The sequence below is a fragment of the Cervus elaphus genome, chromosome 18 (genome assembly GCF_910594005.1).
Source record: "Cervus elaphus chromosome 18, mCerEla1.1, whole genome shotgun sequence".
In the NCBI taxonomy this organism is placed as follows: domain Eukaryota; kingdom Metazoa; phylum Chordata; class Mammalia; order Artiodactyla; family Cervidae; genus Cervus; species Cervus elaphus.
The window spans coordinates 59,382,801-59,398,480 of NC_057832.1; the positions used below are offsets into that span (position 1 = coordinate 59,382,801).

Consider the following 15,680-nt stretch of genomic DNA (forward strand, 5'->3'; position numbering starts at 1 on the left):
AGGTTAAATAACTGCCCAGGAGCACACAGCTCCCAGTAATAAGTGTCTTGGCTGGGAAACAACCCAAATAACTTGATTTCTAAAACGGAGCACTTGTTTATTTCTTTGACTCACTTACAATCTGCAACGGTCCTGCTTGTTTACTTGCTTTCTGTCTTTCTTCATAGAATGTGAGTTCCATGAGGCAGCTTAGTTTGTCTTCGATGTTGTCTCCCCAAACTTGGTTATGCCTGACTGTGCTCAATGATCCAGAACATTTATGGAATGAATTCACTTAGAAAGGCTGATCTTGTCCCCAAATAACCACACTACTTAAAAATACTTTTCTGTGAAAATCTCTGAAGTAAGTAATTTAAAAATCTTAACACCAAAGACTCCCTAACGAAAAATCCACATGGATTGTAACGCGTCCTAAGAATGGCGCGTGGCCGTGCTGTGCTCAGTCGCTCAGTCTTGTCAGACACTTCGCAGGCCCAGGGACTGTAGCCCCCAGGCTCCTTTGTCCATGGGGGTTCTCCCACTCCAGTACTGGAGTGGCTTGTCATGCCCTCCTTCAGGGAATCTTCCCAACCCTGAAAGGATCGAACCCATATCTCCCGCGTTGCGGGCAGATTCCTTACCAGCTGAGCAACCAGGGAAGCCCTGCTGCCTGGCTACATTCTTTTAAAATTTTCTTCGGGTACATGCATGTGCCCTATTCACTGATAGGTCTATTTTGGCAAAGATAATCACTATGTTACAAATATTTCATCTAGAAATTAGAGTAGATGCAGAAAAGTGAGTTTGGGCTGCTTTCACCTGCAGTTGTTTGTACTGCTTACTTTCTGAAAGTTTAAATCATTTCTTCTTCCCAGCTTGTCTGTTCCACTCTCTTGACGTCCCCTTTCTTGATCATTTCCTTTCAGGGTTCTATATTATTTATCTGTGAAAGTGTTCTGATGTCCTGAAGTTTCTAAATTTACGACGATATCGCGATCACAAGAAATTCAAAGGAAGAATTCTCCTGATTCCTTTGTCGGCTCCCATTTATCTGCTCGCTACTTGAATGGGAGGGTGACGCTCCTTGAGGAAATATTCTGGCCAACAGCATTGGCCAAGGGACGCACATTTGACAGCGGATTGGGGCGGGGTGGGGGGGGGGGTACTGGTGAAAGGAATGGGAGCAAAAGCCTACTTTTCGTGACATTGAAACCCCACTCCGCTCCTGCCACAAGTGGGGCATTCTTTAAACTGTAAGAACTTCATCAGGCAAATACCCTAAGAAGAAAGAATGGTAAGACTCCCGCCCTGGAAAAGTATTGGCAGCACTGGCCAGAAGGTCAGGTCTGCCAGCCCGTCACGCTGGCCAGTTTTCCTCTCACGAGGGTTTTATGACTGACAGAACGGGCTCAGGGCCGCGGCGCGCGCTCACGCGCCTGCGCTGGAGGGTCCACGGCCCCAGCGCTTGCGCGTCGCGCCTGCCTGCACAGCCTTTCCCGCGCAGGTCTACGCACTCCCCAGTGCGCAGGCGCAGATGGAGCCGGTAGGCAGGCAGTCGGCCAGTGCCGTGCGGAGAGGGCCGGGTGGCATGGCGGCGGCCCCGCTACGCGCTCTAGCAGTGGCCGGTGGAGGCGAGAGTAGCGAGAGTGAGGATGACGGCTGGGAGATTGGGTATCTCGACCGGACAGCTCAGGTAGCAAAGGAGGCCTTGTCTTGGCCGCACCTGGATCGGCCTTCCCTGGCCATGAAACCTCTTACTTCCTTGCCTGTGTTTCCCTAAACTTTCTTTTTTTTTTCCAGCATGAATACAGGCTTTTGGACTCCAAACAGACTCGCAGTTTCCCTCTCATTTCCCTACTGTGTTTTCCATCAAATATGCCTTTTTAGGTTGTCAATATGGCTCTTCACTTGGGTTTGAACCCCTCATTACCCATTCCCTCTAAAGATCCCTTTTTAGTTATGAATTAGACACAAATTTTGTATTTTGCCTACCCCCCCTGCCGCCCCGCCTCTAAAGTGATGTACCTAAAACCAATCGTTATTGTTTCCCAATGCAGTGGGAATGAAAATATGTATAACAAGAAATTTTTTTTTTTTAATTTTTGCTTTCTTAGAAATTAAAAGCACCGTTACCTGTTGAAGAAAGGCAGGAAACATTTAAGAAGGCTTTGACCACAGGCAATATTTCATTGGTCGAGGAGCTCCTAGATTCTGGTGAGAGTCAAGGGATGGTTTCAAACGTGGCACAGTTGTTTCAATTCACAGGGATTCCGTGTTTTAAAAGATTTGAGTTGGTTTTATAATGGAAGCACAGTGAATGTTAGTCATATCAAGTGTCCTGCATATCTTACTTGACTCTGAGTTCTCTCTGCCTTTTTTTTTTTCTCTAATACAAATTTGGAATGCTACTGCTGATTACCTTCCATCAGTTCTTCCACTTCCTTCGAAAGGTCTACTCTGACTAATCCTACCCCTCTTTGATAATCTTGACTCACTTTTCTCAACATTTATCTGTCTATAATTTTGATTGTGTGTTTCTCAAGAGTTGTTCCCAGTTATGTACATTTTAGTTAAAGTCTTGGCCTGTGTTGGTTGTGTCAGTGTGTGAATGAGAACAAAGTAGGAATCTATCTGGATACCTTTTCCTGCCTAGCGCCTGTTCGGTGTGCTTCTTTGGGAAAGTCATTTAAACTTCCAGAGCATCTGTTTCTCTATAAAACTTAATTATGTCTTGGGTCCCATGACATTTTTCTGTTTGCTAAATATTTTTTTTTAATTACCTTGACATGGAAGTGTGAATTGTTGATACTGACTGAAATTAATCAAAGGAGTAATAAGCATCCATTGTCAGCTTGTAAATGTAAAACATTCCCACACAAAATTGTGTATAGCAAAATGTTTTTCTTCTATGCTAGAGATGCATGGTTTAATGGAAAGTAAATCATTTGGGAAACAGTACAGTTCTGGGTTTGATTACTAGCCTGCCACTTGGCTCTGTAATCCTGACCAAGTTAGGAAAACTTCTAAGCTTCAATGTCCCCATATTCAAAAGCAAGATGCATTGTATCAAAGGGTTTTTATTTTTTTGTGGGGGAGGAGAGATTAAAATGAGAGAGTATATACAAGTCTTAGAACATATAGGCATTATATAAATATTAACTGTTGTAACGAGTAAAGATTGTGTGACTTTATGGACAGTGGAATTTGAGTTCATAGGTAAAGAATTAAATAAAATTTGAATAATTGAAAGAGGTCTATTACTAGGATATGAACACATGCAGGAGTGTGCATAGTGTTGGATGGGATGGAATAGGCAGAAATTTCTTTTAGAAAAGAGAGCTTGTCTTGGGAGTAGTGGGACTAGATGCAGTGAAGTGAAGGAGTCTCTTGAAAGGACTTGAAAAGAGCCTTGTCAACCTTTTAAAATGTGTCTTTAATTACAAAAAATTTTAAGTTCCTTCTAAAACACCAATAACAAATAGGTATAAGTAGAAGAATACCTTTGTCCCCACTTTCACCCCTACTATCCTCAACATGAATCAGCCATAGGTATACATGAAGAAGTCTCACTCACTTTAACCTGTAACTCCTGTTTTAGTATCTCCTGATTTCCTCACAGAGGTCATCATTTAACACTTTAAAAAATATTTTTAATTTTTTGCCATAGTCATACATATTTCTGTATGAGTTGGAAATCTTAATAAAAAAATGAAAGCTCCTTTTGAGTCAACCATTTTTAGTAGTCCAAAGATACCTCTGGTTTTTGCTTTTCTGCTACGCACTAACATTTTTACTTCTCTTTAAATTATTAAGTATTTTGGACACTCAAAAATGTATAGAGACTTAACTTTTTCCTCCTGGAGATTAGCATTCTCCTATAGTTGGTATTTTTTATTCCTATGCATGTCTTTATACTTTTACCATGTGTGTATATATCCACAAACTATATAGTGTTATTTTGAATGTTTTTTTGTGAGCTAAATAAAAATATCTTGTGTCAATTCTTTTAAACTTACCTTTTTGCACTTATGCTTAGAACATCATGTGTTTAATAATTTACTTTTTTGAGTTTAGAGGTGATGATTACTAAGAATTTTTATTCTAAAATGCCACATTTGCTTATCTTTATCTTCACATCTTTTCCTTTTTACTCTTGCTATCACAGTTTGAGCAGTAATGTCAATAAGGAAAGAATAATGAGAAAACAACATGATCTTTTCTCTGATCTTATTCATATGCTTTCAGTTGCAGCAGTTTAAAGAGAAAAATTTGTTAGAGAAGACAAGTTGGGACAGCAGTATATTGTTTATAGAATACTTAGTTCTCTGATGTTTTCTCCAAGGAATTATCATGTACCTTGTATCAATTGAAGTTAGACAACTGGGAATTTGACAAATAATCTTTCAGCACCTTAGTGTTCCTACAGAAAAATACTGAGTCTTCACAGAAATAAAGTGAGTCCTCCCTAACAAGTTTGCTTTCTTCAGTGATATGACCTTTTGCAGATGAAACACTTTATAGCCAGACTACAAAACCTGTCAAATATAAGGTATTAAGGGAAGGCTGTATTCAGTGGTTTTTCATATGCAAGTTTTCCTTCTTTGAAATAGAAAGATATTCTACTTTCTTTCTTTTCTTAAAAATTAGCAGATATTTCTTAGGTTCAAGAGAGACTTCACCATTTAAATATTGATCTCTTCATATAGCAAAGGCTTTACATAAATTTAATGGATTATGTTCACTACCTCATTATAACTTTGTCTTTGTGTCATGTCTTCTATGCTCCTCCCCAGTCTTAGATCCAAACCTAGATTAGTTCACCAGTTTTTTTATGTGACTAAACCAATCAGTGATATTGGGGAAAATTAGATGACTTCATGGACGTGTACCATTAATGACTGATTTGAGGGTTTTAAGGGCAGCTGGCTCTCTCTCATCCTTTCTTAACACTTATCCTCCATCTCTTCCTGTCTCACTCTGGATGGTGGCTATCTAAAACTTTATGCTACTTCTCAGGCCTGATATCTCATCTGTGCTTCTTCTTACTCTAGCTCATTCTTTCATTCATTTGTCCAAAGCAAACTTGATAGTTATTTTCTTTTTTTTATGTCACTGTTTATTTTTAATGCCAGAAAAGTATTCCTGATGCAATTTTAATATTTTATTAAGGCATTAACTTTCATATTATGAGTTGTATCCAAGGTTTTAATATTTTTTAATTAATTTATTTTTTAATTGAAGATAATTGCTTTATAGAATTTTGTTGTTTTTTGTCAAACCTCAACATGAATCAGCCATGGGTATACATATATCCTCTCCCTTTTGAACCCCTCTCCCATCTCTCCCCATCCTGCCCCTCTCAGTTGATACAGAGCCCCTTTTTGAGTTTCCTGAGCCATACGGCAAATTCCCGTTGGCTGTCTATTTTACATATGGTAATATAAGTTTCCATGTTACTCTTTTCATACATCTCACCCTCTCCTCCCTTCTCCCCATGCCTGTAAGTCTATCCCCTATGTCTGTTTCTCCATTTGTACCCTGTAAATTAATTCCTCAGTACCATTTTTCTAGATTCTGTATATGTGTTAGAATACGATATTTATCTCTTTCTGACTTAACTTCACTCTGTATAATAGGTTCTAGGTTCATCCACTTCATTAGAACTGACTCAAATCTGTTCCTTTTTATGGCTGAGTAATATTCCTTTGTGAATATTACTACAACTTTTTTACCCATTCATCTGTCGATGGACAGCTAGGTTGCTTCCATGTTCTAGGTATTGTAAATAGTGCTGCAGTGAACAATGGGATACATGTGTCTTTTTCAATTTTGGTTTCCCCAGGGTATATGCCTTGGAGTGAGATTGGTTGGCCATATGGTGGCTTTATTCCTAGTTTTTTAAGGAATCTCCATACCATCTTCTGTAGTGATTGTATCATTTTACATTCCCACCAACAGTGCAAGAGCATTCCCTTTTCTCCACACCCTCTCCAGAAGTTATTGTTTGTAGACTTTTTGATGATGGCCATTCTGACCTGTGTGAGGTGATATCTCATTGTAGTTTTGATTTGCATTTCTCTTAATAATTAGAAATGTTGAGCATCTTTTCATGTGTTTGTTAGCCATTTGTATGTCTTCTTTGGAGAAATGTCCATTTAAGTCTTTTTCCCACTTTTTGATTGTGTTGTTTGTTTCTCTGGCATTGAGTTGTATGAGCTGATTATATATTTTGGAAATAAATCCTTTGTCAGTTGTTTCATTTGCTATTATTTTTTCCCATTCAAAGGGTTGTCTTTTCACCTTGCTTATGGTTTCCTTTGTTGTGCAAAAGTTTTGAAGTTTAATCAGGTCCCACTTGTTTACTTTTGTTTTTATTTCCATTACTCCAGGAGGTGAGTCATAGAGGATCTTTCTTTGATTTATGTCATTGAGTGTTCTGCCTATGTTTTCCTCTAAGAGTTTTATAGTTTCTGGTGTTACATTTAGGCCTTTAATCCATTTTTAATTTATCTTTGTGTATGGTGGTAGGAAGTGTTCTAATTTCATTCTTTTACATGTAGCTGTCCAGTTTTCCCAGCACCATTTATTGAAGAGGCTGTCTTTGCCCCTTTGTATACTCTTGCCTCCTTTGTCAAAAATAAGGTACCCATAGGTGCATGGGTTTTTTTCTGGGCTTTCTATCTTGTTCCATTGGTCTGTATTTCTGTTTTTGGGTCAGTACCATACTGTCTTGATGACTGTAGCTTAATCTGATGTCAGGGACATTGATTCCCCCAGCTCCATTTTTCTTTCTCAAGACTGCTTTGGCTATTTGGGGTCTTTTGTGTTTCCATATGAATTGTGAAATTTTTTGTCTAGTTCTGTGAAAAATGTCATTGGTAATTTGATAGGGATCGCATTGAATCTGTAGATTGTATTTGATAGTATAGTTGTTTTCACAATATTGATTCTTACTACCCAGGAACATGGAATATCTTTCCATCTATTTATGTTGTCTTTGATCTCTTTCAGTAGTGTCTTATAAATTTCTGTGTACAGTTCTTTTGTCTCCTTAGGTAAGTTTATTCCTAGCTATTTTATTCTTTTTGTTGCAATAGTGAATGGGATTGATTCCTTAATTTCTCTTTCTGATTTTCATTGTTAGTATATAGAAATACAAGTGATTTCTGTGTATTGATTATGTATCCTGCAACATTGCTAAATTCACTGATTAGCTCTAGTAATTTCCTCATATTTTCCTTAGGGTTTTCTGTGTACAGTATGATGTCATCTTCAAACAGTGAGAGCTTTACTTCTTTTCTGAGCTAGATTCCTTTTGTTTCTTTTTCTTCTCTGGTGGCTATAGCTAGGACTTCCAGAACTATGTTGAATAATAGGGGTGAAAGTGGATACACTTGACTTGTACCTGATCTTAGGGGGAATGCTTTCAGTTTTTCACCATTGAGAATAATGTTTGCTGTAGGCTTATCACATATGGCCTTTACTATGTTGAGGTAGGTTTCTTCTGTGCCCATATTTTGAAGAGTTTTAATCATAAATGGGTGCCGAATTTTGTCAAAGGCTTTTCCTGCTTCTATTGAGATTATTATATGGTTTTTATCTTTCAGTTTGTTAATATGGTATATCACATTGATTGATTTGCATATATTGAAGAATCCTTGCATCCCTGGAATAAACCCAACTTGATCATGGTGTATGAACTTTTTGATGTGTTGCTGAATTCTGTTTGCTAAAATTTTGTTGAGGAGTTTTGCATCTGTGTTCATCAGTGATATTGACCTGTAATTTTCTTTTTTGTGTGTTGTCTTTGTCTGGTTTTGGTATCAGGGTGATGGTGGCCTCGTAGAATGAGTTTGGAAGTGTTCCTTCCTCTGTAATTTTTTGAAAGAGTTTTAGAAGGATAAGCATTAGCTCTTCTCTAAGTGTTTGGTAGAATTCTCTTGTGAAGCCATCTGGTCCTGGGCTTTTGATTTTTGGAATGTATTTTATCACACTTCAGTTTCAGTGCTTGTAATTGGGTTGTTCATAATTTGTATTTCTTCCTGGTTCAGTCTTGGAAGATTGAACTTTTCTGAGAATCTGTCCATTTCTTCCAGGTTATGCATTTTATTGCCTTATACTTGTTCATAATACTCTCTTATAATCCTTTGTATATCTGCATTGTTTGTTGTAACCTCTCCTGTTTCATTTCTAATTTTGTTGATTTGATTCTTCTCTTTTTTCTTGATGAGTCTGGCTAAAGGCTTGTAAATTTGGTTTATCTTCTCAAAGAACCAGCTTTTGGTTTTATTAATCTTTACTATTGTTTCTTTCATTTTTTAAAAAAATTTATTTCTGCTCGGATCTTTATGATTTATTTCTTTCTACTAATTTTGGGGGTTTTTTTGTTCTTCTTTTTCCAGTTGTTTTAGGTGCAAAGTTAGGTTATCTATTCGATGTTTTTTGTTGTTGTTGTTTCTTGAGGTAGGATTGTATTACTATAAACTTCCTTCTTAGAACTGCTTTTGCTGCATCCCATAGGTTTTGAGTTGTCATGTTTTCATTGTTGTTTGTTTCTAGAAATTTTTTGATTTCCCTTTTGATTTCTTCAGTAACCTGTTGATTATTTAGAAATGTGCTGTTTAATCTCCATATGTTTGTGTTCTTACAGTTTTTTTCTTGTAATTGATATCTAGTCTCATAGCATTGTGGTTGGAGAAGATGCTTGATATGATTTCAATTTTCTTAAATTTACTGAGGTTTGGTTTGTGACCCAAGATGTGGTTTATCCTGGAGAATGTTCCATATGCACTTGAGAAGAAGGTGTATTCTTCTGCTTTTGGATAGAATGTCCTGAGATATCAATGAGATCCAGCTTATCTAATGTATCATTTAAGACTTGTGTTTCTTTATTAATTTTCTGTTTGATGATCTGTCCATTGGTGTGAGTGGGGTGTTAAAGTCTCCTACTATTATTGTGTTACTGTCAGTTTCTCCTTTTATGTCTGTTAGTGTTTGTCTTATGTATTTAGGTGCTCCTATGCTGGGTGCATGCTGCTGCTGCTGCTAAGTCGCTTCGGTCGGGTACTTAAAATTGTTATGTCTTCCTCTTGGATTGATCCCTTGATCATTATGCAATGTCCTTCCTTATGTCTTGTAATATTCTTTATTTTAAGGTCTACTTTGTCTGATATGAGGATTGCTACTCCAGCTTTCTTTTGCTTGCCATTTGCATGGACTATATTTTTCTGTCCTCTCACTTTCAGTCTATATGTGTCTTGAAGTCTGAAGTGGGTTTCTTGTAGACAGCATATGTATGGGTCTTGTTTTTGTATCCATTCATCCAGTCTCTGTCTTTTGATTGGAGCATTTAATCCATTTACATTTAAAGTAATTATTGATATATATGTTCCAGTGCAATTTTCTTTAATTGTTTGGGGTTGATTTTGTAGATCTTTTTCTTCTCTTGTTTTTCTTGACTATATATAAGCCCCTTTAACATTTGTTATAAAGCTGGTTTGGTGGTACTGAATTCTCTTAAGTTTTGCTTGTCTGAAAAGCTTTTTATTTCTCGATCAATTTTGAATGAGATCCTTGCTGGGTACAGTAATCTTGGTTGTAGATTTTTCCCTCTCAGTAGTTTAAATATATCCTGCCATTCTCTTCTGACCTACAGAGTTTCTACTGAAAGATCAGCTGTTAAACGTATGGGGTTTCCCTTGTATGTTACTTGTTGCTTTTCCCTTGCTGCTTTTAATATTCTTTCTTTGTGTTTAGTCTCTGTTAATTTGATTAGTAAGTGTCTTGGCATGTTTCTCCTTGGGTTTATCCTGTATGGGACTTTGTGCCTCTTGAACTTGATTATTTCCTTTTCCATGTTGGGGACATTTTCAATTATAATCTCTTCAAAAATTTCCCATACCCTTTCTTTTTCTCCTCTTCTTCTGGGACTCCTATAATTGAGATGTTGGTGCATTTGATATTGTCCCGTAGGACTCTGAGCCTGTCCTCACTTCTTTTCATTGTTTTTACTTTATTCTGCTCTTCAGAAGTTATTTCCACCATTTTATCTTCCAGCTCACTGATTGTTCTTCTGCTTTGATATTCTGCTATTCATTCCTTCTAGAGTATTTTTAATTTCAGTAATTGTGTTGTTTGTCTCTGTATGTTTATTCTTTAATTCTTCTAGGTCTTTGTTAATTGATTCTTGCATTTTCTCCATTATGTTTTCAAGGTTTTTGATCATCTTTACTATCATTATTCTGAATTCTTCTTCAGATAGTTTGCCTATTTCCTCTTCATTTATTTGGACTTATGTGTTTCTAGTTTGTTCCTTCATTTGTGTAGTATTTCTCTGTCTTTTCATTATTTTTTTTAAAGCTATTGTGTTTGAGGTCTCCTTTTCCCAGGCTTCAAGGCTGAATTCTTTCTTCCATTTGGTTTCTGCCCTCCTAAGGTCGGTCCAGTGGTTTGTGTAAGTTTGTATAGGGTGAGATTTGTGCTGAGTTTTTTTGTTTGTTTGTTTTTCCTCTGATAGCCATGGCCGAGTTAGGTGTTAATCCTGTTTGCTGATGATTGGGTTTGTATTTTTGTTTTGTTTGTTGTTTAGATGAGGTGTCCTACACAGGGTGGTTGGGTGATGCTGGCTGTTGTATTCAAATTGTTTCCTCTGTGTGAGTTCTAACTATTTGATACTCCATAGAGTTAGTTCTCTGGTAGTCTAGGGTCTTGGAGTCAGTGCTCCTACTCCAAAGACTCAGGGCTTGATCTCTGAAAAGTTCTGCTCCATGGTTTAAATTCTGTTCTTGGGCCTTCTCAAGAGTCTTTCCACCTCTTAGCTCTGCTTCTTACTGTGTTGTTTCCAGTTATGATAGTTGTTCCAGTTAGATGGACAGAAGGCTTCTGACAGCATTAGATTCATGTTCCATCCTCTCAGCAATTACAGCTGAAAAAATGTACCCCTTCCTCAAAAGTTTTAAGCAAAGAATCTCATAGTTATTTTCTATTTGTATTTTTCTAACACTCCTCTTCCTCAAAGTAATTTTACATTCCACTAACCCTGCCTTTGAATTATCCTTTTGTATTCCTTCTCTTTCTCAACTGCCCTTGCTCTGACTTTTGCTTGGACTTCTAGCCTCATTACCAGGTCTCCCTGCCTCCTATCCCACTCTCAGCAGAGGTACCTAAATTGTCTTTTTATAATACAGTTGTAATAATGTAAATCTCTGGATCACAAAGTACAGTCTACATTTCTTAACAGAGCTTTCATAATCAAACCCTAACCTACCTTTTTACCCTCATGTTTGGCCAGTAACCCATGGTTAAATTTTGCATTTGGAAGGAAGTTAAGAGAGTTTTAATAAGGAGTATTTTTGATATTTGCCACCATAGACATGTGTGATAATATTCTAACTAAAAAGACACTTTACATCTGTGAAACTTCCCAACTGCCATAGAAAGGAAAAGGTAGCATGTAAAAACCTGTCCTAATATAGATAACATATTATATGAAAACACGCTTCCCTGGTAGCTCAGTGGTAAAGAATCCACCCACTAATGCAGGAGATGTGGGAGACGTGGGTTCAATCTCTGGGTCAGGAATATCCCCTGGAGAAGGAAATGGCAGCCCACTCCATATTCTTGCCTGGAAAATCCCATGGACAGAGGATCCTGGAAAGCTACAGTCCATGGGGTTGCAAAGAGTCAGAAACCACTGAGCAGCTGAACAACAAATATATGAAAAATATATTTGACAGATCCAGTCTCTTGAAACATAGTGACATGGAAGTGAACTGTAGCAAAAGTGAAGTTAGCTATTTTATGATAGTTCACATATAATTATTTTCTATTTTTCTTAAACCATTATTAGCAAGAAACTCCCTTCCATTGTGAAGTACATGGTGTATGTCACTGTGTGCAGTACTTTTAACATATTAATGTGACTGGGATTTGTTTGCTTGTTTTGGTGAAGGAGGCTTTTAAAAGCTTGTTTTTGAATTGACAGGCATCAGTGTCGACACCAGCTTTCAGTATGGGTGGACTTCCCTGATGTATGCTGCAAGTGTTTCCAACGTGGAGCTGGTTCGGGTCCTTCTGGACAGAGGTGCTAATGCAAGCTTTGATAAGGGTAAGATGTCTTAAATATTTAAAATATGTGAGCATTTACTTTGTATACTTATCTGTTTAGAAACCAAATTATATTCTCTTTGGGGTCGTGATATATACTTTTTCCATGCTCTATTTTCATATATTCGCTTCAAAATAAAAACATGGCTCTTAAAAAATCATAACAAGGGTAAAATGTTTGAGGTAACTGATTATTTTTACTGTGTTTTTCTTGATCCCCAAACAACTATTATGCAAAGTGAAAAAAACTTAGAGGAGTTTTTTAAAAAAAAAATCTTCCTGTTAGTTACATAAACAGAAAACCAAATTAGAAACCATAGATATTTTGAAAAACCTTCTTTCCAAAGAGGTAGATTCCATTTATATTACCATTATAACTGGTTGTGTTATTAATATGTACCTTTAAAATCTGTGCTAGAGAGTTTTGGTTATTTTTACAGTAAAACACAGTGAAAGAAAACATTGAAAAACTGATAACTTAGTGGAAAATTGTTTGAAAATCAGTCTTTTGAATTTAAAACTCAATTCTGAATTATATCACTTAAAAATTGTTTCAAAGATAATTAATAAATCCATTTCTTTATTTGTTATTGAATAATTTCTACTCATTATTGCTTTGAATAAGAGTGTATGTGCAAATCTTATTTAATTATTATATTGAATATTTTTACATGTTTATAATAGATTTACTTTTTAATTCAGATATAGTTTTCATGTGAGAATTTTCAAATTAACTTTGTACTGCATTTGATATTTGTAAGATTATTTCTAGTCTGTTGTCTCATTTATATATTTTATATAATTTCATGTCAGCAACAGTTTTATGTTTAATCAGTTGCTGTGGTAGGTTTTTCTTTTTATTATGTCATTTAAAATATCATTTAATGAAACCTATACTTAAATTTTTGAAAGTGTAAAATGTTCTGCCCAAAAAATCGATCAGTAGTTTTCTTTCTTTGCTTTTTGTAAACAGAGAATACCTTACAGTTATAAAACATATTTTACCCAGCATGTCAACATAAATTATTTTATGTATCTCATAGGCCCACTCAGGTAGAGGGCAGACATTAGCTTCTCAACTGTAAGTTAAATCTACTAAGAAACTAAGATATCACTGGAGTCATAGTTTATCAGTGACAGAACTGGGACCAGAATCTAGATTTCTATGTTTGGTCAATAATGAACCACAAATATAAACCATGGCTGGAATGACTTAATTTAAGTTCCCCAGTTCTTACTTGAGAATTATTTTTTGTCTTTTAATTAGCCCTGATCTCCACTGATGCCACAGGAGCCAAGGGAAGAAGAGTTTTAGGAAATGGGATGAGCTGAGAGGGATCAAGTAGGCAAGGACTAAAAAGAAACCAATAGGTGTAGCAGTTAGGACATCTTCAGTAGGAGGGATTGGGCGTAAGCCAGAGCTCAGTGAGTTGTTAAATGAGTGAGAAGCAAAGAAGTGAAATCAGAGAATATCAATCATTGTTTTTTATCCATGTGTTCAAGGCAAATTTTAATCAACCAAAAACTGTTCAGTTCCAGGTGGTAAATCTGCACAGAGCCCATGCTCTGAACCACTTTCCTATTCTCTTGAAGAAATGAGAATAGGGAAAGGAAATTAGTAAATGAATTGTAGATATACTTTGGAAATTTCATCCCTCATCTCATTTTTAGGTGAAGGAATACAAAATTACCTGTTAAGAACAAGAGATTTGGGAATAAGTTACAGAAGTTTAAGAATGTGATAAATATTTAGAATGCTTTGAATGATAAAAGAAGTCAGCTAGTTACGATTTCTGATGTGTGCGGGGTTTTCCTCACTTTTCCTTTCATTATAGATAAGCAAACTGTTTTGATTACTGCATGTTCTGCTCGTGGCTCAGAGGAAAAGATCTTGAAGTGTGTAGAGCTACTACTTTCAAGAAATGCTGATCCAAATGTCGCTTGTAGGTAAGAATCTTACCGTTTGTTCAAAAATGATGAAGATATACTTTTCTTTGATTATCAGTCTTTTCTTTGTTAAACATTTGACAGCATGATTTTTTAAAAATCATAACCAATGTGTGTTTACTTGGCCATGTAACTGATGAGTAAAAATAGGTCATAAGGTCATGATTCCAATTGTATAAGAATATCAAAGGACAGGTATATCATCAAAAGTAGTCTTTTATATTTTAATTTTAAAAGAATGTCCTAAGAAGTTGATGAGAGAGGAAGAAAGACAATTATTAACTGTATCACTTTCCTTTGACTTACACACTCAAAAGAATATGATAATTGAGCTATAATAGTAAAGCCTCTTAGCATTCTCTTTATAAACACTTATCAACAGAAGTCTGTTTCGGTGTGTAAAGTAGCATGGAAGCCCTTCTGTATTCTGTGGATATAATGAAAATGACAGTCTTAGTCTGTATTTAATATGAAAAAAAGAAAAAGAGAATTTTACCTGTATTACAGACAGGAAGATAATTCTAGATCTTAAAATGGGAGTGATTCACTAGTCAAATGTACCACTTGGTTCTAGTTGCACTAAAGGTGAAGAGAAGAATGAAAATTAAGAGGAAGCTGTTGAGTTCCCTTTGTTGTTCAGTCACTCAGTCCTGCTGGTTTCCAGCCCCATGAATTGCAGCATGCCAGGCTTCCCTATCTTTCACCATCTCCTGGAGTTTGCTCAAACTCATATCCATTGAGCCAGTGATGCCATCCAAGCATCTTATCCTCTGTTGCCCCCTTCTCCTCCTGCCTTCAATCATTCCCAGTGTCAGAGTCAGCTCTGCGCATCAGGTAGCCAAAGTATTGGAGCTTCAGCTTCAGCCTCAGTCCTTCCAATGAATATTCAGGGTTGATTTCCTTTAGGATTTACTGGTTTGATCTCCTTGCAGTTCAAGGGACTCTCAAGAGTCTTCCCCAGCACCACAGTTTGAAGGCATCAATTCTTCAGTGCTCAGCCTTCTTTATTGTCCAGCTTTCACATCCATACATGACTACTAGAAAAACCATAGCTTTGACTATATGGACCTTTGTCAGGAAGTAATGTCTCTGCTTTTTATTATGCTATGTAGGTTTGTCATTGCTTTTCTTCCAAGGAGCTAGCAAGTTTTTAATTTCATGAGTAGTCACCGTTAACAGTGATTTTGGAGCCCAAGAAAATAAAGTCTGTCACTGTTTTCATTGTTTCCCCATCTATTTGCCATGAAATGATGGGTCCAAATACCATGATTTGAATTCAGTTTTCTGAATGTTGAGTTTTAAGCCAGCTTTTTCAGTCTCCTCTTTCACCTTCATCAAGAGGCTCTTTAGTTCCTCTTCGCTTTCTGCCATAAGGGTGGTGTCATCTGCATAGCTGAGGTTATTGATATTTCTCCTGGCATTCTTGATTCTAGCTAGTGCTTAAAGGATTTTGAGTATTACTTTGCTGGCATGTGAAATGAGCTTAGTTGTACAGTAGTTTGAACATTCTTTGGCATTGCGCTTCTTTGGGACTGGAATGAAAACTGACCTTTTCCAGTCCTGTGGCCATGGCAGAGTTTTCCAAATTTGCTGGTGTATTGAATGCAGCTCTTTCACAGCAGCATCTTTTAGAATTTGAAATAGCTCAG

General features: G+C 36.7%; 1 protein-coding gene across 4 annotated transcripts in view; it reads left to right on the plus strand.

Moving 5' to 3' along the window:
• The first annotated feature begins 1,514 nt into the window (after positions 1 to 1,514).
• Positions 1,515 to 15,680, plus strand: part of ASZ1 (ankyrin repeat, SAM and basic leucine zipper domain containing 1) — a 72,456-nt gene continuing 58,290 nt past the window's right edge. For all 4 annotated transcript variants that reach the window (XM_043873229.1, XM_043873230.1, XM_043873228.1 and 1 more), the window contains exons 1-4: positions 1,515 to 1,672; positions 2,094 to 2,193; positions 11,963 to 12,085; positions 13,920 to 14,031. In XM_043873229.1, the coding sequence (XP_043729164.1) occupies positions 1,568 to 1,672; positions 2,094 to 2,193; positions 11,963 to 12,085; positions 13,920 to 14,031 (440 nt within the window). In that variant the 5' untranslated portion in view covers positions 1,515 to 1,567. The remainder of the gene's footprint in view (positions 1,673 to 2,093; positions 2,194 to 11,962; positions 12,086 to 13,919; positions 14,032 to 15,680) is intronic.